Source organism: Haliotis rufescens, unplaced genomic scaffold (assembly GCF_023055435.1).
Source record: "Haliotis rufescens isolate VD_foot unplaced genomic scaffold, xgHalRufe1.0.p SCAF_20, whole genome shotgun sequence".
Classification (NCBI taxonomy): domain Eukaryota; kingdom Metazoa; phylum Mollusca; class Gastropoda; order Lepetellida; family Haliotidae; genus Haliotis; species Haliotis rufescens.
In genome coordinates this window covers 2,731,713-2,758,259 of record NW_025963891.1, presented here as the reverse complement: position 1 = coordinate 2,758,259, position 26,547 = coordinate 2,731,713, and the positions used below count along the sequence as shown (strand labels likewise).

General features: G+C 43.2%; 2 protein-coding genes across 3 annotated transcripts in view; one reads left to right on the top strand and one right to left on the bottom strand.

Moving 5' to 3' along the window:
• LOC124142721 overlaps positions 1 to 25,596 on the bottom strand; it is a 38,707-nt gene extending 13,111 nt beyond the window's left edge. The window contains exon 1 of the mRNA XM_046511321.2: positions 25,065 to 25,596. The gene's annotated coding sequence lies outside the window, so the exon portion shown is untranslated. The remainder of the gene's footprint in view (positions 1 to 25,064) is intronic.
• LOC124142719 (vacuolar protein 8-like) lies at positions 1,293 to 22,624 on the top strand. Of its 2 annotated transcripts, none has more exons than XM_048400748.1 (13): positions 1,293 to 1,891; positions 2,780 to 2,903; positions 4,144 to 4,242; positions 4,356 to 4,421; positions 5,358 to 5,423; positions 6,893 to 6,984; positions 8,082 to 8,179; positions 9,638 to 9,825; positions 11,155 to 11,229; positions 12,974 to 13,093; positions 14,260 to 14,391; positions 14,581 to 14,711; positions 22,179 to 22,624. In XM_048400748.1, the coding sequence occupies exons 1-13, from the start codon at positions 1,779 to 1,781 to the stop codon at positions 22,285 to 22,287; spliced, it is 1,413 nt and encodes a 470-aa protein (XP_048256705.1). In that variant the 5' UTR covers positions 1,293 to 1,778; the 3' UTR covers positions 22,288 to 22,624. The 2 variants fall into 2 exon arrangements, with proteins under 2 accessions (XP_048256705.1, XP_048256704.1); XM_048400747.1 differs by having other exon boundaries at positions 1,294 to 1,891; positions 8,070 to 8,179.
• Positions 25,597 to 26,547: the final 951 nt, after the last annotated feature.

Sequence of the window (26,547 nt, the reverse complement as noted above, 5' to 3'; positions counted from 1 at the left end):
CAATTCAGTGATTGACATCATGAGCATCGATCCATGTTATTGGGATACGATGACATGCATCAACCAAGTTAGCGAAGCTGACAACCCGATCCCGATAGCCGCCTCTTATGACGAGCATAGTCGCCTTTTATGACTAAAACATGGGTTGCTGAAGACCTATTCTACCCCTTCACGGTTCATGGATGTGATGTGGATGATAGGGTGTACAAGAATAAGCCTAAACGTATTACAACACTTTAACTATAAGTCATTTGATGATATTCATAACATGACAATTATATTCGTCTATTATAGCACTTGAATGTCAACTTATGATCACTAAATGCAACCCTCCTATTTAACAAAGCTATATCCGTGTACACTACACACGTCTATAGACAGTAGGGCTGGGACGAGTCCAAATTTACTACCCGGGAATCCGACCCCCTATAACCCGACCCTACCCGGGTACCCACTGTAGGTCTCAAGAGTTGGGAACAAAATGTCTGATTGGGAATTGTTTTACCGCAGCCCTGACTAAAAGACTTACATACATGTATCAAACGATCAGACCATGCGTACACGTAAGTTGAAGCGTTATCTTTACTCAAACATATGCAAGTCATGCAGAAGGAATGGATCCGTGAAGATCCGGGGTAGAATAGGTCTTCAGCAACCCATGCTTGCCATAAAAGGCGACTATGCTTGTCGTAAAAGGCGACTAACGGGATCGGGTGGTCAGGCTCGCTGACTTGGTTGATGCATGTCATCGATCCCAATTGCGTGGATCGATGCTCATGATGTCAATCACTGGATTGTCTGGTCAAGACTCGATTATTTACAGACCGCCGTCATTTAGCTGGAATATTGCTGAGTGCGGCGTTAAACAACAAACAAACCAACCAACCAGAAGGAATGTGTGCATCGTCAGAAAGAAATGCGAACATTGGCAACATGTAGAGTAACCACTGAGCTAAAGTGAGTTTTTTGTCATGAAACAATATATCACATGACTAACCACGGGTCCGGGTAGTCCTGTGGGTACCCGGGTCCTACCCGACCCGAGTTACCCGTCCCAGACACAGCCCTTTTGTATAAACACTACGAGATGACACCATCATGAAGCTGTATAGCGGGGTATACACGCCCAAACCCCACCAATATAAGCAGGACGCAATCAATTCTGGGCTGATCAAAACGTTTACAAGCGACTACATTCAACATGTTCACAAAAGAATGCATTAATATCAGTTAGCCTTCATACAGATCTATTCATATGTGTTGGGGTGATAACGGTTGTGACATGTATAACTCAATGAACACAACAGCGAATGAAATGAGTAAGCGTATAAACATGACCTGAGCTGTGATCACGAACATCATAGCTTGATGTGCCAATACTGGCGCCAACGGTCATGCGAGAACGTAAATTAAAGGGAGACAACTCTCTTTTTCGCGTGAAGCTTTTGACACGCCCCCTCTCATCTTCACAACCATGTGAGTTGTGTCACCGACAGATATCTGTTATCACATCCCAGCTCATCACTAACAGGTCCAAACGGACCATTGTCTGACTTTCAACAGTGCAAAGATCGGAATAACCACTAGCCGAGGAAACTGTTGACATAAAAAGTTCGTCATTAAATCTTCCACAAGCCAACATCGTCCAAGGCCGACAATAATTATACAGGCCCACGAAGATCCATGTTGTTACTGAAGCGAGGAAGGGAGGATATGTTGTGTTTGATACAAGAGACAATCGGATTGATCTAAGTAAGTGTGGGTGTTACTGTCACGCCATGGCCCTGCTGGGATGTCGCATCAAGCTAGAAGGGCAGGATGTCTACCCAGCCCGAGTAGACGGGCCAGCGGATGTCTACCAATCACCAAGGTTCATTCTGACAAAAGCAAGGTAGGAGAGTCCTAATTAGACCATTTTTTTTCTCTTTTTTTTAAGGTGTGTGGGTAAAGTAATCAGTCGTTCGAAATATGAATAAAAATGAAATCGTATAGTTAATTATTTAATTATATTTTTTGTAGTTGTTTGTGTCCGTTGGTTTTGTGAAACAAAAATAAAGATAAATGCAAATACTCTGTACACTCTGTACATTAACCTTAACACGTATTTACTTCTGATAACGATTTATTTACATTGAAAGATGGACTTTTACACTTCATTTACAGTTATTATTCAAATAATAATTAGTTACTTTAAGTTTGTATTAGTTTGTAGCTGTTGGTTGATTGTATCCAAAAACGAAAAAATATAACATTATTGAGCTTTGAGTTCCAAGTGGTTACAGGTAACATGTGAACCATCAGTTGAGAAATGGGTGGACAAGTAATAACACACACAAACAAGTTATGCATGCAAAGTACAGGTATTTACATGTTATTGAGTGAAGCTTATTCAGATTATTATTATAAGTAATAGATGTATAGAAAATATGATTCCTCACAAATATATTCTGTATTTATGTTAGCTAGTAACATCTACTTGTATGTATGAATTTAAATACTGAAGGTGAAATTGATATTATATTTATTCTTATTTTAGGTCTGTAGAAACAAATAAATTCCCAAGTTAAAAACTGGTCACTGAATATTTAGGGTATGTGTGAGATTGGGTCTTAGGACTGTATCATATTTCTATACAAAATAGAACTGTCATTTTTTCATGGCCTCTCTCTCTCTCTCTCTCTCTCACTGACACTTGTCTCAAAACACTGACAAGATCATTTTGGTATTTTAGGTATCCAACATGCAGTAACTACGTAATGTTTTTTGTAAATGTTAACAGGTGGGTTGAAGACAAACAGGTGTCTACCTGCATCCTCTGTAACAACAAATTCAACCAAATACGCCGCAAACATCACTGCCGACAGTGTGGACTTGTGCTTTGTAATAAATGTTGCAAGGAGAGGGTAGGTAAATTATTTCCCGCTAACACCCGTCTCCCACTAACACCCGTCTCCCACTAACACCCGTCTCCCACTAACACCCGTCTCCCACTAACACCCTTCTCCCACTAACACCCGTCTCCCACTAACACCCGTCTCCCACTAACACCTGACTCCCACTAACACCTGACTCCCACTAACACCCGTCTCCCACTAACACCCGTCTCCCACTAACACCCGTCTCCCCACTAACACCCGTCTCCCACTAACACCCGTCTCCCACTAACACCCGTCTCCCACTAACACCCGTCTCCCACTAACACCCATCTCCCACTAACACCCGTCTCCCACTAACACCCGTCTCCCACTATCACCCGTCTCCCACTAACACCCGTCTCCCACTAACACCCGTCTCCCACTAACACCCGTCTCCCACTAACACCCATCTCCCACTAACACCCATCTCCCACTAACACCCGTCTCCCACTAACACCCATCTCCCACTAACACCCATCTCCCACTAACACCCGTCTCCCACTAACACCCGTCTCCCACTAACACCTGTCTCCCACTAACACCTGTCTCCCACTAGGTTTTGTTTAATATATATTTCCCATCTTGCATTTTACTTAGTGCACATAACATGGTATACAAACAGTCAGTATGTATAAACATCAGCATGTTCCTGCTGTGTGGAAGGAAAATTGAAATTGCTATCTCATGCCTCAGACTTGGTCACAAAAAGCACTATGACAAGGTTTGTTCATCTTGCAATCAGGCTGAAACCATTGATCACGTGATACTAGAATGTCAAGACCACGCCCCAGCCCAGGCTAGGTTAAAACAAGAATTGCAGTTAGATCCGCTATCTGTCATAGATCTCCTAAAGCCAAGAGATGCAATAGCCAAGGCCAAACTAACTCTATTTCTGAGAGATGGACAGCTACTCGAACGTATATAAACAGAGCAGCCAAGGATAAAAATGAAATCATATCAATATAAGAAAATAGAAATCATATCAATACAAAAACAGAAATTATGTGAACACCAAACTCACAATAGATATGTGTAGCCTACTCACACACAGGAGTAAGTAAGTAAGTATTTAATTATTTCTGTTTGTACAGTACTACTTGTTATACATGCAGTATAGTGGATTATAATTTTCCTTCAAATCAAAATAAAATATTTAATTTAGTGAATTGAACTTTGCCATTTGCGTTACATCGAAGCCAGTGGGAATACAATTGTTTGTTGTGTACAGATGCCGCTGCCGCAGCTTGGTATCGAGGATGCTGAGCGCGTGTGTGACGCGTGTGCTCCTGTCACACAGCTCATCACCAAGGCCAGGTCCCAAATGCATGTGAGTCATCTGCAGTGGACATGGTTTACTTTCAAACTTCTCTGTTAAATTCACTAGTGATTCATGTGTTTTTCGTATGCAAACTGTTGTTTTAAGGATTATTATTGTTTCAGCAATTTCAAGTGGAATCTGCTGATGGTCTCACTGAAAGATGCAAGAATCATAATTCCATTAAAAGGGTAATTCAATTATACATAATCTCCACAAAATGTCCTCAGTTGAACCCTCAAATGAAATGTATTCTCAGTTAGGAGACAAACATTATGTGTTCTCAGATTATTACTGAGAATTTACTAAGTATCTGAATGTTAATTGCTAAACTGAAGACACATAATATTTATCAATATTCTAAATACAAAACATTGTCGGTACTTTTCTGCAGCACTCTCTCTCTATGTGTACTTAGGCAGAGGAGAGGTGTACATGGTGTCATTGCTGAATACTATGACACATGTTTCCATGGCAACAAACCAACACCACACACACACACACACACACACACACACACACACACACACACACACACACACACACACACACACACACACACACCATATGTCACACCCACACCCACCACCACCTCCACTTCCCCCCACCCCCACCCCACATACACATACATACCGTACACTATAACCACATCACACCACACTATACCAACACTTACACCAAAACCCTCACACACCCTCACCCACACCCACACACAAACATACCATACACTACAAACACACTACACCACTACTCCCCCCCCCCCCCCATACACACACACATACCCCCTCCACCACACACACTGCACACACACTGCATACACCCCACACACTCACACACACACGCATGCATGCACGCATGCACGCACGCACGCACATAAGCTCCGCACGCACCGCACGCACGCATCTTCCCCAGGCAAGGAAGTTAACTGAGATTAAAAGTCTGGTTTCCTAGGCTGGAATTCAGGAGTTATATTTTGGCTGACCAACGAGTCTCTGCATAGTCCAATCAAAATTGGATCGATTTTGGTGGACTGCAAGAATTGCAAAGCATGTGTACTGTCAACTGGGCGTCGACAGATATTTTCCAAATATGTTCTTCCCACTGCTACATACTCCCTCTTTTTGCAGGTGGTGGAGCTGGGCGGCATCCAGACTCTCATTGTGTTGGCACAGACCGAAAATGTCCAGATCCTGGTGAGTATCTGATGTCAGGGGGTACCAGCTTACAGAGTACTTCATATCGTTCAATGGTATGTAGCTGAAGGAAGGAAGTTTTATAACTTGATAAATATTCTCAATGTTACCTTCCTTAACAAAGCAAACATTTGAGATAACACCTTTTCAAACATTTGTTATCAACATTTCTATCGATTTTATGAAGGTTTTGTGACTTGAAGTGAAAAATGTTTATGTTGCCACGGGTAAAATAACAGACTGTTTGTTGAAAATGTTTTGCGTAATTTGGAAGGGTTGTTTTCACCAGCACCTGGTATGCAGTGGCCGATGTTTGTTGGAGTGTTTCGTTGATCGTGTCTATATGGCTTTGGTCTGATCACAATGTGTCTTTACATCATAACTGGTAATCTAACTGTTCACAGATCTCAAAGTAGAAATGAATACATAATATCAGTGTCTCACATACATCACATTTGATTTTCAAAGGTGGGACCGAGGGTCCCCTCTGTATGCATTAGGGCTGGGACGAGTCCAAATTTACTACCCGGGTACCCGACCCCCTACCCGAGCCTACCCGGGTACCCACTGCAAGTTTCAAGAGTTGGGAACAAAATGTCTGATTGGTAATTGTTTTACCGCAGCCCTGACTAAAACTGTTTACATACATGTATCAAACGATCAGACCATGCGTTCACTGAAGATGACTGAAGCTTTATCTTTACTCAAACATATACAAGTCAAAAGGAATGTGTGCATCGTCAGAAAGAAATGTGAACATTAGCAACTTGAAGAGTAACCACTGAGCTATATTGAGTTTTTGTCATTAAACAATGTATCACGTGATTAACCACGGGTCCAAGTAGTCCTGTGGTAACCCGGGTCCTACTCAGTACCCACCCGACACGAGTACCCGAGTTACCCGTCATAGCCCTAGTATCGATCTATACGTACCATGGGTGTTATACACCCCTCACAAAATATTACTTTGTGGATAAATTATCTGTCATTTAACATAAGCTACAATAAACTGTAATGGATGCACCCAAATACCCCAAGTGGCAAGTTCACTGAACAATACAATGGTGAGAAGTAGGTTTCCAGAGCTGGTGTCAGTCTGTGTGTTTCAGAGAAGTGTGATGTCAGTCTGTGTGTTTCAGAGATGTGTGATGTCAGTCTGTGTGTTTCAGAGAAGTGTGATGTCAGTCTGTGTGTTTCAGAGATGTGTGATGTCAGTCTGTGTTTTTCAGAGATGTGTGATGTCAGTCTGTGTGTTTCAGAGATTGGTGATGTCAGTCTGTGTGTTTCAGAGATGTGTGATGTCAGTCTGTGTGTTTCAGGGATGTGTGATGACAGTCTGTGTGTTTCAGAGATGTGTGATGTCAGTCTGTGTGTTTCAGAGATGTGTGATGACAGTCTGTGTGTTTCAGAGATGTATGATATCAGTCTGTGTGTTTCAGAGATGTGTGATGTCGGTCTGTGTGTTTCAGAGATCGGTGATGTCGGGTCTCCAGGCACTGGCCACCCACCAACCACTTCATCAGGAACTGGCCACTGCTGGTGCAATCAAGGTCATCTGCAGGTATCTAGTACAAGGTCGCTGTCATCCTGGCATATAGCAATGACTACTTACTTGTTCTGTGCATCATAACAAATCTAGGGGCACAAGAAACTGATACACGTATATCAATATTGCCAACTTGGAGAAAACCCTACAAGCTACAAGTAATTATCTGTCCCTCGTGAAACAGTTTTATAAGTCCCGTGCCATGGTAATCCCAAATTGCTAGTAGGTTATTCTATGTACACATATTACTATGTCTTTTTATAAGTGTAGAGGAAGTGTAGAAACAAGTGGGTTTCCAGATATCGAGTTCACACATTAGCTCAGTTAACCAATAGTTGAAAAGATGTCACTTAACACTGTCTGTGATGTGATGAACAATGGACGAGGCCATCTTTAGTATTTGAGACAATGTGTCATCATGACAACATTCTGCTTTGGGCTGCTTTGCAAATACCGTATTCGACGTAATAAGCGCCCACGGCAATATTTGGTAATATATTGCCAAGTGAACAATCCCAATTAGCACCCCTTCCGATTGATCAATGTGCACAAGACATATTTATTCGTGTATTATACGCATTCGTGTGTTATATGGACCCTTAATTATGGGCAATAAAATTCTGGAATATTTATCTGTCGTGTATAATACGCACCAACTTTTCTTTTGTATCATTTCAGGCTGTCAGCATAAACAACCAAATTTAAAATCTTTCAACTCTTTTTTTTCTCACCAAAATAATATTCAATTAGGAGCCCACTATTTCTAATTTTAAGAGCGCCCAGGGCGCATATTACGTTGAATACGGTAATGAACATTGTTGAACATTTGACTCGAACTATCCAATCAGCTTCAACAAGTGATAATTCGTGAAAATAATTACACCCATATCCTTGTGGCTAATATAAAGCTGTATAACATATCATCACTAATATCAAGTCCTTGATAGTCATTTAGAAGTTGAGAGGACATGAATACATGACAAGGTGCTATTCATAAAAGGTGTCACGTATTCATCATCAATATTTATCATAAATAACATCCCTGGTCAAGATCCCGGCTGACAGTGTTGCATGTGACTGTCACTTTAATTGACATCTAGTTGTCTTGACAGCATCCTGTCCCGACTCCGTGAAGCAGAGGAACAGATTCTGACTGATGGAATAAGCTCCCTCATGATCTTCTGTAAATCACCAGAACTCAAGAAAAAGGGTAAGTATTTCCTTTGGGACATTTATGGTACATATTCGATGACCAGACGCTTTAACCTGATGATCACATGAATGCTATGACTAGATGAATGCAGTGACTAGATGAACACTATGACCACATGAACGCTGACTAGATGAATGCATGGACTAGATGAACACTATGACTAGATGAACAGACTAGATGAACGCTATGACTAGATGAACAGACTAGATGAACACTATCACTAGATGATTTCATGGACTAGATGAACGCTGACAAGATGAACTCTACGACTAGATGAATGCTATGACTAGATGAACAGACGAGATGAACGCTATGACTAGATGATTTCATGGACTAGATGAACACTGACAAGATGAACTCTACGACTAGATGAATGCTATGACTAGTTGAACAAACTAGATGAACGCTATGACTAGATGAATGCATGGACTAGATGCACAGACTAGATGAACGCTATGACTAGATGAACAGAGGAGATGAACGCTATGACTAGATGAATGCATTGACTAGATGCACAGACTAGATGAACACTATGACTAGATGAATGCTTTGACTAGATGCACAGACTAGATGAACGCTATGACTAGATGAACAGACGAGATGAACGCTATGACTAGATGATTTCATGGACTAGATGAACACTATGACGAGATGAATGCTTTGACTAGATGCACAGACTAGATGAACGCTATGACTAGATGAACAGACGATATGAACGCTATGACTAGATGATTTCACAGACTAGATGAACACTATGACTAGATGAATGCTTTGACTAGATGCACAGACTAGATGAACGCTATGACTAGATGAACAGACGAGATGACCGCCTAGACTAGATGAACAGACTAGATGAACGCTATAACTAAATGAAGACTATGACCACATGAATGCTGACTAGATGAATGCTATTACTAGTTGAACAAACTAGATGAAGGCTATGACTAGATGAACAGACTAGATGAACGCTATGACTAGATGAATGCTTTGACTAGATGCACAGACTAGATGAACACTATGACTAGATGAATGCTTTGACTAGATGCACAGACTAGATGAACGCTATGACTAGATGAACAGACGAGATGACCGCCTAGACTAGATGAACAGACTAGATGAACGCTATAACTAAATGAAGACTATGACCACATGAATGCTGACTAGATGAATGCATGGACTAGATGAACGCTGACTAGATGAACACAATGACTCTTATGGCTAGACAAGTGTCAGGTGACCACATGAATACTATATGACAAGATGACTAGATAGATCAAAGACAAGATTCAAGACTAGATAAATCCTATGAAGGCTTTGACCAAATGAACATTATGACTAGATAAAGATGATTCCAGGAGCACGTGACTAATTGAGCACTTTACTAGATGAACGTAAGACTCCATGACTAGATGAACCCATGACTAGATGAGTGACCTGTATCTATGCTGCCGACAGCCCTGGATGATGGCGCCCTGAACCCAGTGCTGACACTGTGTATGTACCAATCCCCCACCCTGGCACTCCTGGCGCTCTGCACGCTCAGCCTCATTGTGGAGAACCCAGATACCCATGATGCAATAGTAGAATCCTCACGAAATGCGTTGCCACGGATACTGGCCCTGACGGCATCATCAGATGAGCAGGTAAGTAACAAGTGAAACAGATTTCTATTGTACTTTACAACCATACCGCTCATCAAACTAGACATATTTTCAACTATGTGGGCTGAGTTTGGAAAGGCAACTTATTCCATGTTGATATGAATCACATGGCGGAGTCTCCATTTAAAATGAAGCTGCTTTCTGTTACATGACAACATGAAGCTTAGCCTTGCTCCAAGACTGTCAAAGAAAAGTCCATGGATATGTAGTAATTCTATACTCCTCTAGATATGTGGACAGTACAACCTCTAAGGAATCCAGTCTCTAATAAAGACAACTTATTCTTATTCTTTACATAATTTAGTAATTATGATTTAAACTAATAATTATTGCCTTAGAGACTTATACAAGTCTACATGAACCTTGAGCTATCCTATTCCTATGCTACATCAAGCAATCAAGCAATCAAGCAATCAAGCAATCAAGCAAGCAATCAAGCAAGCAATCAAGATCCGGGGTAGAATAGGTCTTCAGGAACCCAAACTTGCCGTAAAAGGTGACTATGCTTGTCGTAAGAGGCGACTAATGGGATCAGGTGGTCAGGCTCGCAGACTTTATTGATGCATGTCATTGTTCTCAATTACGTGGATCGATGCTCATGATGTTAATCACTGGATTGTCTGGTCTAGACTCAATTATTTACAGAGCGCCGTGATATAGCTGGAATATTGCTGAGTGCGGCATTAAACAACAAACCAAACCAAACCTAACATTATGTGAAATGGAAACATGTCAAAATGGAGTATCATGTCAAAACATCTAACAACAATGATACATTTTGTTATGACTGACATTCACCTACATCGGACAGCTGCAAAGAGTGACTGACTACCAATCAGAACCCTCACAACCAGCTCTACTTATGTTATCATACTCTTCATATCAGCATGTTGTCAGACTTGATATAAGATAAAATATTTTAACTATGCCTATCTTAAGGGAGTCCAGATATGTATCTCCCAACAGTGATGTTATGTGGCCATGTACAAGCGCCAATACCACTGCACCTCCTCTTCATCCATATAGGATATTGGTGTTTTTAGCAACATTCAGAATAAGGATACGTGCAGACATGTTCCTGGTGTGCCACCATCTGAGTGAGTGAGGGAGCTCACTGACAATAACAATAACAATTCAGATACATTAAAGAATACAAATCCCACATGAATTATTCTGTGAGTAAATAATCAGCAAACCATAAAAAGAAAAACTTGGCCAGGCTTGTAGATCTTTTTGTCCTTTGAAGCTGTCATGAAATAAAATATAAAAAAACGGAAGGAGTGACGGGCTATATATTTCTTGGTGTTACAGACTCAGGAGGTCGCCCTGAAAATACTGGCACATCTCTCCAACGGCACCGACTGGCACCGACATCGCATTGTACAGGTAGGTCATGGTCTCATTGTACTGGTAGGTCATGGTCTCATTGTACTGGTAGGTCATGGTCTCATTGTACTGGTAGGTCATGGTCTCATTGTACTGGTAGGTCATGGTCACATTGTACAGGTGGGTCATGGTCACATTGTACAGGTAGGTCATGGTCTCATTGTACTGGTAGGTCATGGTCATTTTGTACAGGTGGGCCATGGTCACATTGTACAGGTAGGTCATGGTCATGTTGTACAGGTGGGCCATGGTCACATTGTACAGGTGGGCCATGGTCACATTGTACAGGTAGGTCATGGTAATACTGTACAGGTAGGTCATGGTCACATTGTACAGGTGGGCCATAGTCACATTGTACAGGTAGGTCATGGTCACATTGTACAGGTGGGCCATAGTCACATTGTACATGAAGGTCATGTTCACATTGTACAGGTAGGCCATGGTCACATTGTACTGGTAGGTCATGGTCACATTGTACAGGTGGGCCATAGTCACATTGTACAGGTAGGTCATGGTCTCATTGTACTGGTAGGTCATGGTCACATTGTACAGGTGGGCCATAGTCACATTGTACAGGTAGGTCATGGTCACATTGTACAGGTGGGCCATAGTCACATTGTACATGAAGGTCATGATCACATTGTACAGGTAGGCCATGGTCACATTGTACAGGTAGGTCATGGTCACATTGTACAGGTCGGCCATGGTCACATTGTGCATGTAGGTCATGGTCACATTGTGCATGTAGGTCATGGTCACATTGTACAGGTAGGTCATGGTCACATTGTACAGGTAGGTCATGGTCACATTGTACAGGTCGGCCATGGTCACATTGTGCAGGTAGGTCATGGTCACATTGTACAGGTAAGTCATGGTCACATTGTACAGGTAGGCCATGGTCACATTGTACAGGTACGTCGTTGTCATATTGTGCAGTTAGGTCATCATGACACTCTAAAGGTGGGTCAGCATGCCATTGTATAGGTAGGTCATAATGACTTTCTACAAGTGAGTGGGTTATCATGACACTGTACATGTGGGTTATCATGACACTGTACATGTGGATTATCATGACACTGTACATGTGGATTATCAGGACACTGTACATGTGGATTATCAGGACACTGTACATGTGGATTATCAGGACACTGTACATGTGGGTTATCATGACACTGTGCACGTAGGTCATGGTCACATTGTATAGGTAGGTCATGGTCACATTGTACAGGTAGGTCATGGTCACATTGTACAGGTAGGTCATGGTCACATTGTACAGGTAGGTCATGGTCCGGATCTTCATGGGTCGCTTCCATGGCAACCATGTTTGAAGGGCCAGTACGTCAACCTTTCTGGGTGTTTCTGAAGCATGCTTGAAATAATTTTCGAGTGTGACTTAAACCTTTAGTTATAATTCAATTCTCAAACCAAAACAATGGAGCTCCGAACAGCGAAGCAGACAAGCCAAACGCTGTGCAGAATAACTGTTTCGGTCATGGTTTTATTAGAGGCAAATTGAAGAGAAAGTGTGAGTTTTTTCTTACAGATGAGTCACACATCAGTAATTGCAACTTGGCACACAGTGAACTTGGCACACAGTGAACTGGGCACACAGTGAACTCGGCTCTTTTATACAATGCCTCCCATGAAATATGACTGATCTGCAGGATTTAAAGTGATGTGCCAACACCCAAGAAGCATTTCCATATTTTGTAGACTCATCGATGATGACAAACTTTATTTCCAGGAGGATTTCAGTTCAGGATGCAGTCTCCATAAGGCCCTGAGCAGTCACCCACAGAATGAGCAGATTCTCTGTAACGCTGTGTGTCTCATAGGAAACCTGGCCACAAGCGCTGAGGACCAGGTGTGTAGCCATTGGTTATCATTGTAGAGGATATTCTGTTGTGAATCACGTTTTCGAATAAGTAGTATGTTGGCAAGATTTTAAATCTCATCACAAAATCAAGACATTCAAGAAATGTTGGTTCTATCCCCCTGGCTGAAGTACTCCAGTATATCCAACAAGGATATCAACCATGCCCGGCACCCTTCAGATCTATAGTCATGTGTCAGTATGTCAGGGAGAATGAGTGGAGTTTGTTTCTCCCTACAGAGCACCCTTCAGATCTATAGTCATGTGTCAGTATGTCAGGGAGAATGAGGAGTTTGTTTCTCCCTACAGAGCACCCTTCAGATCTATAGTCATGTGTCAGTGTGTTAGGGAGAATGAGTGGAGTTTGTTTCTCCCTACAGAGCACCCTTCAGATCTATAGTCATGTGTCAGTATGTCAGGGAGAATGAGTGGAGTTTGTTTCTCCCTACAGAGCACCCTTCAGATCTATAGTCATGTGTCAGTGTGTTAGGGAGAATGAGTGGAGTTTGTTTCTCCCTACAGAGCACCCTTCAGATCTATAGTCATGTGTCAGTATGTCAGGGAGAATGAGTGGAGTTTGTTTCTCCCTACAGAGCACCCTTCAGATCTATAGTCATGTGTCAGTATGTCAGGGAGAATGAGTGGAGTTTGTTTCTCCCTACAGAGCACCCTTCAGATCTATAGTCATGTGTCAGTATGTTAGGGAGAATGAGGAGTTTCTTTCTCCCTACAGAGCAGCCTGCAGATCTATAGTCATGTGTCAGTATGTCAGGGAGAATGAGTGGAGTTTGTTTCTCCCTACAGAGCATCCTTCAGATCTATAGTCATGTGTCAGTGTGTTAGGGAGAATGAGTGGAGTTTGTTTCCCCCTACAGAGCACCCTTCAGATCTATAGTCATGTGTCAGTATGTTAGGGAGAATGAGTGGAGTTTGTTTCTCCCTACAGAGCACCCTTCAGATCTATAGCCATGTGTCAGTATGTTAGGGAGAATGATGAGTTTCTTTCTCATTACAGAGCAGCCTGCAGATCTATAGTCATGTGTCAGTATGTCAGGGAGAATGAGTGGAGTTTGTTTCTCCCTACAGAGCACCCTTCAGATCTATAGTCATGTGTCAGTGTGTTAGGAAGAATGAGTGGAGTTTGTTTCTCCCTACAGAGCAGCCTGCAGAGCGTGATGGTGCGAGTGTGCCAACTCCTACAGAACTCCCCCAGCAATTGTGATCTCAAGATACAACTCAGCCGTGCCATCGCCAACTTCTCCAAGTTCAAGCAAAACTCAGATAGACTGGTACAGTATGACAATAGCTTCTTCAGACCTCATTATCATACTACCTCATGTCCATGACAACACTGTGATAAACAGATTCTTACTTTTTTGTCTTTACATATCATTGCTATAATATATTAGGAACAAAATTTGTATTGTTCTAGATTACTTTGTATTGTGTTGCTGACAGCATGGTTGCCCTGATTGCAGGTGCCGTACGTGTCGGACATTGTACAGACTTGCATTAAGTCTACCACTCCCAGCATCAGGGTTCATGGGATGAGAGCCATACTGTCATTGCTGTCATACAGTCCCTGTCAAACAACGGCCGAGCTCATGAGGTGAGTCACAGGTCCCAGCAGCTCACGATGTAAGTGTCACAGGTGTCAGCAGCTCATGAGGTGAGTGTCACAGGCCTCAGCAGCTCATGAGGTGAGTGGCACGGGTCTCAGCAGCTCATGAGGTGAGTGGCACAGGTCTCAGCAGCTCATGAGGTGAGTGGCACAGGTCTCAGCAGCTCATGAGGTGAGTGTCACAGGTCTCAGCAGCTCATGAGGTGAGCATCACAGGTCTCAGCAGCTCATGAGGTGAGTGTCACGGGTCTCAGCAGCTCATGAGGTGAGTGTCACAGGTCTCAGCAGCTCATGAGGTGAGTGGCACGGTTCTCAGCAGCTCATGAGGTGAGTGTCACGGGTCTCAGCAGCTCATGAGGTGAGTGTCACAGGTCTCAGCAGCTCATGAGGTGAGTGGCACCGGTCTCAGCAGAGGTACAATGTTCATGATATGTATGTCTAAATGTTGCAGTAATAGCAGGGGCGATCGGGTAGCCTAGTGATTAAAGCGTTCTCTTTGTCACGACGAAGACCCGGGTTTGATTCCCGACGTGGGTACAATGTGTGAAGGCCATTTCTCGTGTCCCCTGCCGTGATATTGCTGGAATATTGCTAAAAGCGGTGCAAAACCATACTCACTCACTCCAGTAATAGCATAAATTATCATATTACTCCTATATCACATCCCGACTTCCAAATCAGGGACAAACTGATGACCGTAAACTGATTTTTTAAAGTTTATTTTCATTTGATTTCAGTGGTATTTTAGCATTGTATTTCAATGCAATAATGTGAAGTAAAGCATTTAAGCCTCTTCCTCTTTAATGGTCCTGTTACCAATGAAAACCAAGTCCAAGCCATCATGTTTTATTGCCCACTTGGGAATTTTTACCAACATTTGATGCAGACTTGGTGCTGAATATCGACCTCTGAGCAGGTCTAGACACATCCCTGTTTCATGACATGAGACTACTGACCGTGACACATCCCTGTGTTTCATGACACAAGACCCCTGACAGTGACACATCCCTGTGTTTCATGACATGAGACTACTGACCGTGACACATCCCTGTGTTTCATGACACAAGACTCCTGACAGTGACACATCCCTGTTTCATGACATGAGACTACTGACCGTGACACATCCCTGTGTTTCATGACACAAGACCCCTGACAGTGACACATCCCTGTGTTTCATGACATGAGACTACTGACCGTGACACATCCCTGTGTTTCATGACACAAGACTCCTGACAGTGACACATCCCTGTTTCATGACATGAGACTACTGACCGTGACACATCCCTGTGTTTCATGACATGAGACTACTGACAGTGACACATCCCTGTGTTTCATGACACAAGACCCCTGACAGTGACACATCCCTGTGTTTCATGACATGAGACTACTGACAGTGACACATCCCTTTGTTTCATGACACAAGACCCCTGACAGTGACACATCCCTGTGTTTCATGACATGAGACCCCTGACAGTGACACATCCCTGTGTTTCATGAAATGAGACCCCTGACAGTGACACATCCCTGTGTTTCATGACATGAGACTACTGACAGTGACACATCCCTTTGTTTCATGACACAAGACCCCTGACAGTGACACATCCCTGTGTTTCATGACATGAGACCCCTGACAGTGACACATCCCTGTGTTTCATGACATGAGACCCCTGACAGTGACACATCCCTGTGTTTTATGAAATGAGACTACTGACAGTGACACATCCCTGTGTTTTATGAAATGAGACCCCTGACAGTGACACATCCCTGTGTTTCATGACACAAGATCCCTGACAGTGACACATCCCTGTGTTTCATGACATGAGACCCCTGACAGTGACACATCCCTGTGTTTCATGACATGAGACCACTGACAGTGACACATCCCTGTGTTTGATGACACAAGACTATTGACAGTGACACATTCCTGTTTCATGACACAAGACCCCTGACAGTGACACATCCCTGTGTTTCATGACATGAGACTACTGACAGTGACACATCCCTGTTTCATGACACAAGACCCCTGACAGTGACACATCCCTGTGTTTCATGACACAAGACCCCTGACAGTGACACATCCCTGTGTTTCATGACATGAGACCCCTGACAGTGACACATCCCTGTGTTTCATGACACAAGACCCCTGACAGTGACACATCCCTGTGTTTCATGACACAAGACCCCTGACAGTGACACATCCCTGTGTTTCATGACATGACACCCCTGACAGTGACACATCCCTGTGTTTCATGACATGAGACTACTGACAGTGACACATCCCTGTGTTTCATGACACAAGACCCCTGACAGTGACACATCCCTGTGTTTCATGACATGAGACCCCTGACAGTGACACATCCCTGTGTTTCATAACACAAGACCCCTGACAGTGACACATCCCTGTGTTTCATGACACAAGACCCCTGACAGTGACACATCCCTGTGTTTCATGACATGAGACCCCTGACAGTGACACATTCCTGTGTTTCATGACATGAGACTCCTGACAGTGACACATCCCTGTGTTTCATGACACAAGACCCCTGACAGTGACACATCCCTGTGTTTCATGACATGAGACCCCTGACAGTGACACATTCCTGTGTTTCATGACATGAGACCCCTGACAGTGACACATCCCTGTGTTTCATGACATGAGACTCCTCACAGTGACACATCCCTGTGTTTCATGACATGAGACCCCTGACAGTGACACATCCCTGTGTTTCATGACATGAGACTACTGACAGTGACACATCCCTGTGTTTCATGACACAAGACCCCTGACAGTGACACATCCCTGTGTTTCATGACACAAGGCCCCTGACAGTGACACATCCCTGTGTTTCATGACACAAGACCCCTGACAGTGACACATCCCTGTGTTTCATGACATGAGACTACTGACAGTGACACATCCCTGTGTTTTATGACACAAGACCCCTGACAGTGACACATCCCTGTGTTTCATGACACAAGACCCCTGACAGTGACACATCCCTGTGTTTCATGACACAAGACTCCTGACAGTGACACATCCCTGTGTTTCATGACACAAGACCCCTGACAGTGACACATCCCTGTGTTTCATGACATGAGACTCCTGACAGTGACACATCCCTGTGTTTCATGACACAAGACCCCTGACAGTGACACATCCCTGTGTTTCATGACATGAGACTCCTGACAGTGACACATCCCTGTGTTTCATGACACAAGACCCCTGACAGTGACACATCCCTGTGTTTCATGACATGAGACTACTGACAGTGACATATCCCTTTGTTTTATGACACAAGACCCCTGACTGTGACACATCCCTGTGTTTCATGACACAAGACCCCTGACAGTGACACATCCCTGTAATTTATGACATGAGACCCCTGACAGTGACACATCCCTGTGTTTCATGACACAAGACCCCTGACAGTGACACATCCCTGTGTTTCATGACATGAGACTCCTGACAGTGACACATCCCTGTGTTTCATGACACAAGACCCCTGACAGTGACACATCCCTGTGTTTCATGACATAAGACCCCTGACAGTGACACATCCCTGTGTTTCATAACACAAGACTCCTGACAGTGACACATCCCTTTGTTTCATGACATGAGACTCCTGACAGTGACACATCCCTGTGTTTCATGACACAAGACCCCTGACAGTGACACATCCCTGTGTTTCATGACACAAGACCCCTGACAGTGACACATCCCTTTGTTTCATAACACAAGACTCCTGACAGTGACACATCCCTGTGTTTCATGACACAAGACCCCTGACAGTGACACATCCCTGTGTTTCATGACACAAGACCCCTGACAGTGACACATCCCTTTGTTTCATAACACAAGACTCCTGACAGTGACACATCCCTGTGTTTCATGACACAAGACCCCTGACAGTGACACATCCCTGTGTTTCATGACATGAGACCCCTGACAGTGACACATCCCTGTGTTTTATGACACAAGACCCCTGACAGTGACACATCCCTGTTTCATGACACAAGACCCCTGACAGTGACACATCCCTGTGTTTCATGACACAAGACCCCTGACAGTGACACATCCCTGTGTTTCATGACATGAGACCCCTGACAGTGACACATTCCTGTGATTCATGACATGAGACCCCTGACAGTGACACATCCCTCTTTCATGACACAAGACCCCTGACAGTGACACATCCCTGTGTTTCATGACACAAGACCCCTGACAGTGACACATCCCTGTGTTTCATGACATGAGACCCCTGACAGTGACACATCCCAGTGTTTCATGACATGAGACTACTGACAGTGACACATCCCTGTGTTTCATGACACAAGACCCCTGACAGTGACACATCCCTGTGTTTTATGACACAAGACCCCTGACAGTGACACATCCCTGTGTTTCATGACATGAGACCCCTGACAGTGACACATTCCTGTGTTTCATGACATGAGACCCCTGACAGTGACACATCCCTGTGTTTCATGACATGAGACTCCTCACAGTGACACATCCCTGTGTTTCATGACATGAGACCCCTGACAGTGACACATCCCTGTGTTTCATGACACGAGACTACTGACAGTGACACATCCCTGTGTTTCATGACACAAGACCCCTGACAGTGACACATCCCTGTGTTTCATGACACAAGGCCCCTGAGAGTGACACATCCCTGTGTTTCATGACACAAGACCCCTGACAGTGACACATCCCTGTGTTTCATGACATGAGACTACTGACAGTGACACATCCCTGTGTTTTATGACACAAGACCCCTGACACTGACACATCCCTGTGTTTCATGACACAAGACCCCTGACAGTGACACATCCCTGTGTTTCATGACATGAGACTACTGACAGTGACATATCCCTTTGTTTTATGACACAAGACCCCTGACTGTGACACATCCCTGTGTTTCATGACACAAGACCCCTGACAGTGACACATCCCTGTAATTTATGACATGAGACCCCTGACAGTGACACATCCCTATGTTTCATGACACAAGACCCCTGACAGTGACACATCCCTGTGTTTCATGACATGAGACTCCTGACAGTGACACATCCCTGTGTTTCATGACACAAGACCCCTGACAGTGACACATCCCTGTGTTTCATGACACAAGACTCCTGACAGTGACACATCCCTGTGTTTCATAACACAAGACTCCTGACAGTGACACATCCCTGTGTTTCATGACACAAGACCCCTGACAGTGACACATCCCTGTGTTTCATGACACAAGACCCCTGACAGTGACACATCCCTGTGTTTCATGACATGAGACTACTGACAGTGACACATCCCTGTGTTTCATGACACAAGACCCCTGACAGTGACACATCCCTATGTTTCATGACACAAGACCCCTGACAGTGACACATCCCTGTGTTTCATGACATGAGACTCCTGACAGTGACACATCCCTGTGTTTCATGACACAAGACCCCTGACAGTGACACATCCCTGTGTTTCATGACACAAGACCCCTGACAGTGACACATCCCTGTGTTTCATGACATGAGACCCCTGACAGTGACACATCCCTGTTTCATGACACAAGACCCCTGACAGTGACACATCCCTGTGTTTCATGACACAAGACCCCTGACAGTGACACATCCCTGTGTTTCATGACATGAGACTCCTGACAGTAACACATCCCTGTGTTTCATGACACAAGACCCCTGACAGTGACACATCCCTGTGTTTTATGACACAAGACCCCTGACAGTGACACATCCCTGTGTTTCATGACACAAGACTCCTGACAGTGACACATCCCTGTGTTTCATGACACAAGACCCCTGACAGTGACACATCCCTGTGTTTCATGACACAAGGCTCCTGACAGTGACACATCCATGTGTTTCATGACACAAGACCCCTGACAGTGACACATCCCTGTGTTTTATGACACAAGACCCCTGACAGTGACACATCCCTGTGTTTTATGACACAAGACTCCTGACAGTGACACATCCCTGTGTTTCATGACACAAGACTCCTGACAGTGACACATCCCTGTGTTTTATGACACAAGACTCCTGACAGTGACACATCCCTGTGTTTTATGACACAAGACTCCTGACAGTGACACATCCCTGTGTTTTATGACACAAGACTCCTGACAGTGACACATCCCTGTGTTTTATGACACAAGACTCCTGACAGTGACACATCCCTGTGTTTCATGACACAAGACCCCTGACAGTGACACATCCATGTGTTTTATGACACAAGACCCCTGACAGTGACACATCCCTGTGTTTTATGACACAAGGCCCCTGACAGTGACACATCCCTGTGTTTCATGACACAAGACCCCTGACAGTGACACATCCCTGTGTTTCATGACACAAGACCCCTGACAGTCACACATCCCTGTGTTTTATGACACAAGACTCCTGACAGTGACACATCCCTGTGTTTTATGACACAAGACTCCTGACAGTGACACATCCCTGTGTTTTATGACACAAGACCCCTGACAGTGACACATCCCTATGTTTCATGACACAAGACCCCTGACAGTCACACATCCCTGTGTTTTATGACACAAGACTTCTGACAGTGACACATCCCTGTGTTTTATGACACAAGACCCCTGACTGTGACACATCCCTGTGTTTCATGACACAAGACCCCTGACAGTGACACATCCCTGTGTTTCATGACATGAGACTACTGACAGTGACACATCCCTGTGTTTCATGACATGAGACCCCTGACAGTGACACATCCCTGTGTTTCATGACAGAAGACCCCTGACAGTGACACATCCCTATGTTTCATGACACAAGACCCCTGACAGTGACACATCCCTGTGTTTCATGACACAAGACCCCTGACAGTTACACATCCCTGTGTTTCATGACACAAGACCCCTGACAGTGACACATCCATGTGTTTCATGACACAAGACCCCTGACAGTCACACATCCCTGTGTTTCATGACACAAGACCCCTGACAGTGACACATCCCTGTGTTTCATGACATGAGACTACTGACAGTGACACATCCCTGTGTTTCATGACACAAGACCCCTGACAGTGACACATCCCTGTGTTTCATGACATGAGACTACTGACAGTGACACATCCCTGTGTTTCATGACATGAGACCCCTGACAGTGACACATCCCTGTGTTTCATGACACAAGACCCCTGACAGTGACACATCCCTGTGTTTCATGACATGAGACCCCTGACAGTGACACATCCCTGTGTTTCATGACACAAGACCCCTGACAGTGACACATCCCTGTGTTTCATGACATGAGACCCCTGACAGTCACACATCCCTGTGTTTCATGACACAAGACCCCTGACAGTGACACATCCCTGTGTTTCAAGACATGAGACCCCTGACAGTGACACATACCTGTGTTTCATGACATGAGACCCCTGACAGTGACACATCTATCTGATGCTCTTGTTCCAAGAGACGGAGCCGTGGACCTCCTGGAGTCGCTGGGGAAGGTGCACGGTCTCCTGGACTCCGTCCAGGCGACGCTGACCATCCAGGCTGCGGCGCTGACAAGACCATTATAGCAGACCTCACAACCTGGGATTCATGGAGCTGTGAGGAAGCCTTGTGATATTACAGTGATGGTCACCTGAACATTTAGTGTTATAAGTGCAATTTGAATGTGCCTGTATCATCAACAACATAGCTTTGAAAGTGAAGACTGCATTTTGTCTTCCAAAATTCCATATAAAAAATGATAATTTATATTTTTAAAAATACAGTTAGTGTATATTTTTATATAAAACATTACCCCTGTAACAGTTCATATATATAACAGTTCAGCTGGGTGCACTTTTGTGTGTCCATAAGTACCCCTGGCCCCATCCCCTGGACACTGCAGCACCCCCCCCCCCCCCCCCCCCCAAACCATCCCTACAACCGCCTACCCCTGGCCCTGGCCCCAACCCATCCCCCAACCCTGTTCCATTTCCATGCCCCATCCCATCCAACCCCTGACCTCCCATTCCCCTACCCCTGGCTCCATCCCCACTGCCATCCACCCCCTCTCCCACACACCCACCCACCCACACCCACCCACACACACACACACCAACACACACACACACACACACACACACACACACACACACACACACACACACACACACACACACACACACACCAACACACACACACACACACACACACACACACACACACACACACACCCACCCAAACACACACACACACACACACACCATCCCTCTTAAACTCACATGAGGATTATTTATTTTTTATTTAACGTTCACGATCAGTTATTTTTTTATCTCACACACAAAAAACAAATATACAGAACTTTTCGATGGTGTGGCGCTGCAAGGAAGACATCTTCAGCTTTATAACTCTACATTTCAAGGTACTGATGTAGAGTATCATCCCCTCTGTACACAGTGACGCCATCTGTCATGATTAGTCTCATGTGACATATGCTTCCTAATCCCAGGATTGATACCATGCAAAACATGTTATTCACTTCTTCATGTTTAATATGAATGATATATTGTTAATACCACACCAGTACTATTACAACTTTGCCGTGTATCTGAGGATCATTGTACGTCCGACACGTAGCATCAAGTCATTGTGTAGCTGTGAATAGGTGATGAAGCAGCATGAAGCATAGACTTGCACAAGTCTCTATGGCAATAATTATTAGTTTAAGTCATAAGTTCTAGATTATGTAAATAATAAGAACAAGTTGTCCGTATAAGAGACTTGAGTCCTTAGTACTGTCCACATATCTAGACTTGCCTATTAGGACAATAGAATTACTACACATCCATATGGACTTTCTTTCAGTACAGGCTACATAAAGCAGTATTTACATGGTTCATGATCCTGTTTGATCTGCACATAGGAAATATTCTACCATGGGAAAACAGGCAGACCAGTACTTCTAGGAGTTTCTTATCATTAATACTTCAGTAAAAAGTAAAAACTTCAAATTTAAAAATACATCATTTGACTGACTCACAGGTGCAAGATATCAGTTATGAGTTTTATCTTGAATCCAGTCTTTCTTAAACATGTAGATGTATGATATAGATTATAATAGCACAGTCAGGATTAAAGAATTGGTTCAAGATGTGGGTTCTTTTGATTTTACCAATCATTTGATATTCTTGTATGGAGATGAGATATTTTTTCAGCTACATGTGCAGAACCTTTCTCTTAAATTAAACCTTTGAGCCTAAATATATTTTTTTTAAAAGCATCTTGCAATAATGCATTTGTTGTGGCAGACAAAAAAAATGCAATAGTCTGAAGCATAAATATTTTTTTCAAGCATTTTCTGGTACAATTTGTTTTTCGTCAGTCCCCAATGATCATGCTATAAAGTACATAGTACATGGAAACAGTGTATGCAATATAACATGATGGCATGTAGGGGATATGGAGTACTTATGCCCCATGATCTTCATGCAGTATTCACAATACATCACATACAGTTTCACCGTGAAATTCTTCTCATGTATTGCAAGTCATGTCAATCTACCTACTTATTATTATATTTTTAAAATATGAGTCAAATAGCATATTCTGCAATAACTTGAATGTATAGAGTTCAATTCTAATGTGGTGGTTCATTGCAAATAAGCTTTTTGTTTTATAGCTTTTATATTCCATATATATTTTGATCATGATAAGATTGTCAAAGCACATCAGCATACCATCATGTGTTACTCTATTGTATTAAGTCATGTATTGAAGTTTCTGTTTGTATATGATTTTGATGCAGAGTTTAGTGTATTTATGAAGCAAATCTGCATGAAATACAAAAGTGTAAATAAAGGTCTCTATCTTCAAATTATACCTACTTCAAATCATCGAATGTCAATCAAAACTTTGTGAAGAAATGTTGACTAATAGAAATATGTGCAATAAAACATTATATTTACATCACAGAGTGTCACGTTGTTCTTGACATTGATGATGAGTTCTGTAGAGTGACATACAGTGCATATAATCTGTTATCGCACATGCCAAGTGTATGTTTACTGATGAAGAGAAAACGTGAACCGTTCCCCATGTTACACAATCACAGCTTTGTGTGAATGGTTGTAAAAGGTCTTTAAGAAGATGAACCAATAACCAACTTGTAATATCATCATGAAACTTCTAACAACATCGATATAGCGTTGAGGTCACTGGTGCTTCCTCAGTTCTCGAAGACAAGACCTGCAACAAACTCCCCTTGAAAACAAACACTTGGGCTAACTGGCCTACGTCTGTCACCACAGCTATCTTATCTCACCTTTCAGTACAAACATGCCACACTAAAGGTTCTTGAGTTACTCACCTTTGAGTCGTGCTTCATCCAAGACAACATAACTGTACACCAAGTACCGAAGCATGTCGGTCTGGATTAGCGGCAGGAAGCGTGAAGATGATGCTAGCTTCTGAAGACGTTATCTTCATGGTATATAAAACACCTCGTTATAAAATGCAACCGGGGAGAAGCTCATTGCGACTTAAATAAATAGTTATCAGCATCCTATGTGTTGAAACAAGGCGATTGGATGGAACTCTGAAAGAAGTATATCCCAGCTCAGGGTATAAGAGTGGTATATTGTATATGCAGTATAGTGGAGTAGAGATCAATATAGAGGGCTCGGCCCTGTGCTGGGCATATTTCTGTTCCTGGTCTGGATTTAACTCATCAAGTTTCAGACCAGATGGTAAAAACGGAACCAGGACGCCGGCTATTTTTAAACACAAACACACCAATATACAACTTCAACTCGAGAAAACACGCTCTATTTCCTCCAAACCCACGATCTATGTTATGTACACACGCAGTGACATATATGCTGTGGAACTATCAACAACAGCACTAAGCTGTGTAACGTATATCTTGGGTGTATAGGAACTCGATGTAAGCGTGTACATCATAATATATTCGTATAGAAAAATTACACCCCTATATACATGTATCTATATTTTCTATATTATGCTGAACACACTCACATCGAGTTCCTGTGCTTGAGTGGTGTATATGAACGTGTATCTCACAGTGTACACAGATACCAGCAATGTGTGAATCTGGAGCAACTGGTATGGGGTCAGTTCTTATCAGAAGCAGATATGTGACCCACTTTTATGGGCCCTGTATACTTGTAAACTTGGAATTAGTCTCTGAAATGTCAAGAAAAGAGACCTCAGTGATTCAGTGATATTAGAAAATCAAAATAGCCTTGCTCCTCGTCTCTACTGAGGGTTACTCCATGGATGTATAATAATCTCAAACTACAAACTAGCTTAATTTGTGAGTACATACAGTAAACTACGGTTATTACGAACACGTTTATAACGAACTGACGGATATAACGAACCTACTTTTTGGACCCGACTACTTGCTGTAGTCATGCTGTAAATGTACTTATAACGAACTAAAATGAGTAGCCCCCTTGAGTTCGTTATAACCGTAGTTTACTGTATAATTGCAAACATAAAAGGTAATATACATATAATAAACATAATGCATGAAGATATTACAAATGATCATAGAAGTGCAACATCTAGATTCATTACTAGACGTGGTCCATAAAATGATCTCATAGTTACTATTGGATTACAGAATGTTTTTGAAAGACAAGAACGCCGTGTTAAGCCCCAATCGCTTCCTGGCTCTGTTCTGTTTTATATTTACATGTCTGTTTCGGGGTTTTGCTTTTGTTTTCTCCTTGTGTTTTATGTTTGGACTGAGTATTAGATCTGTTCTAAGAACGCTATCCATTACTAAGATATGTCTGTGGGACACATGCTGACAATATGTAGCTAAA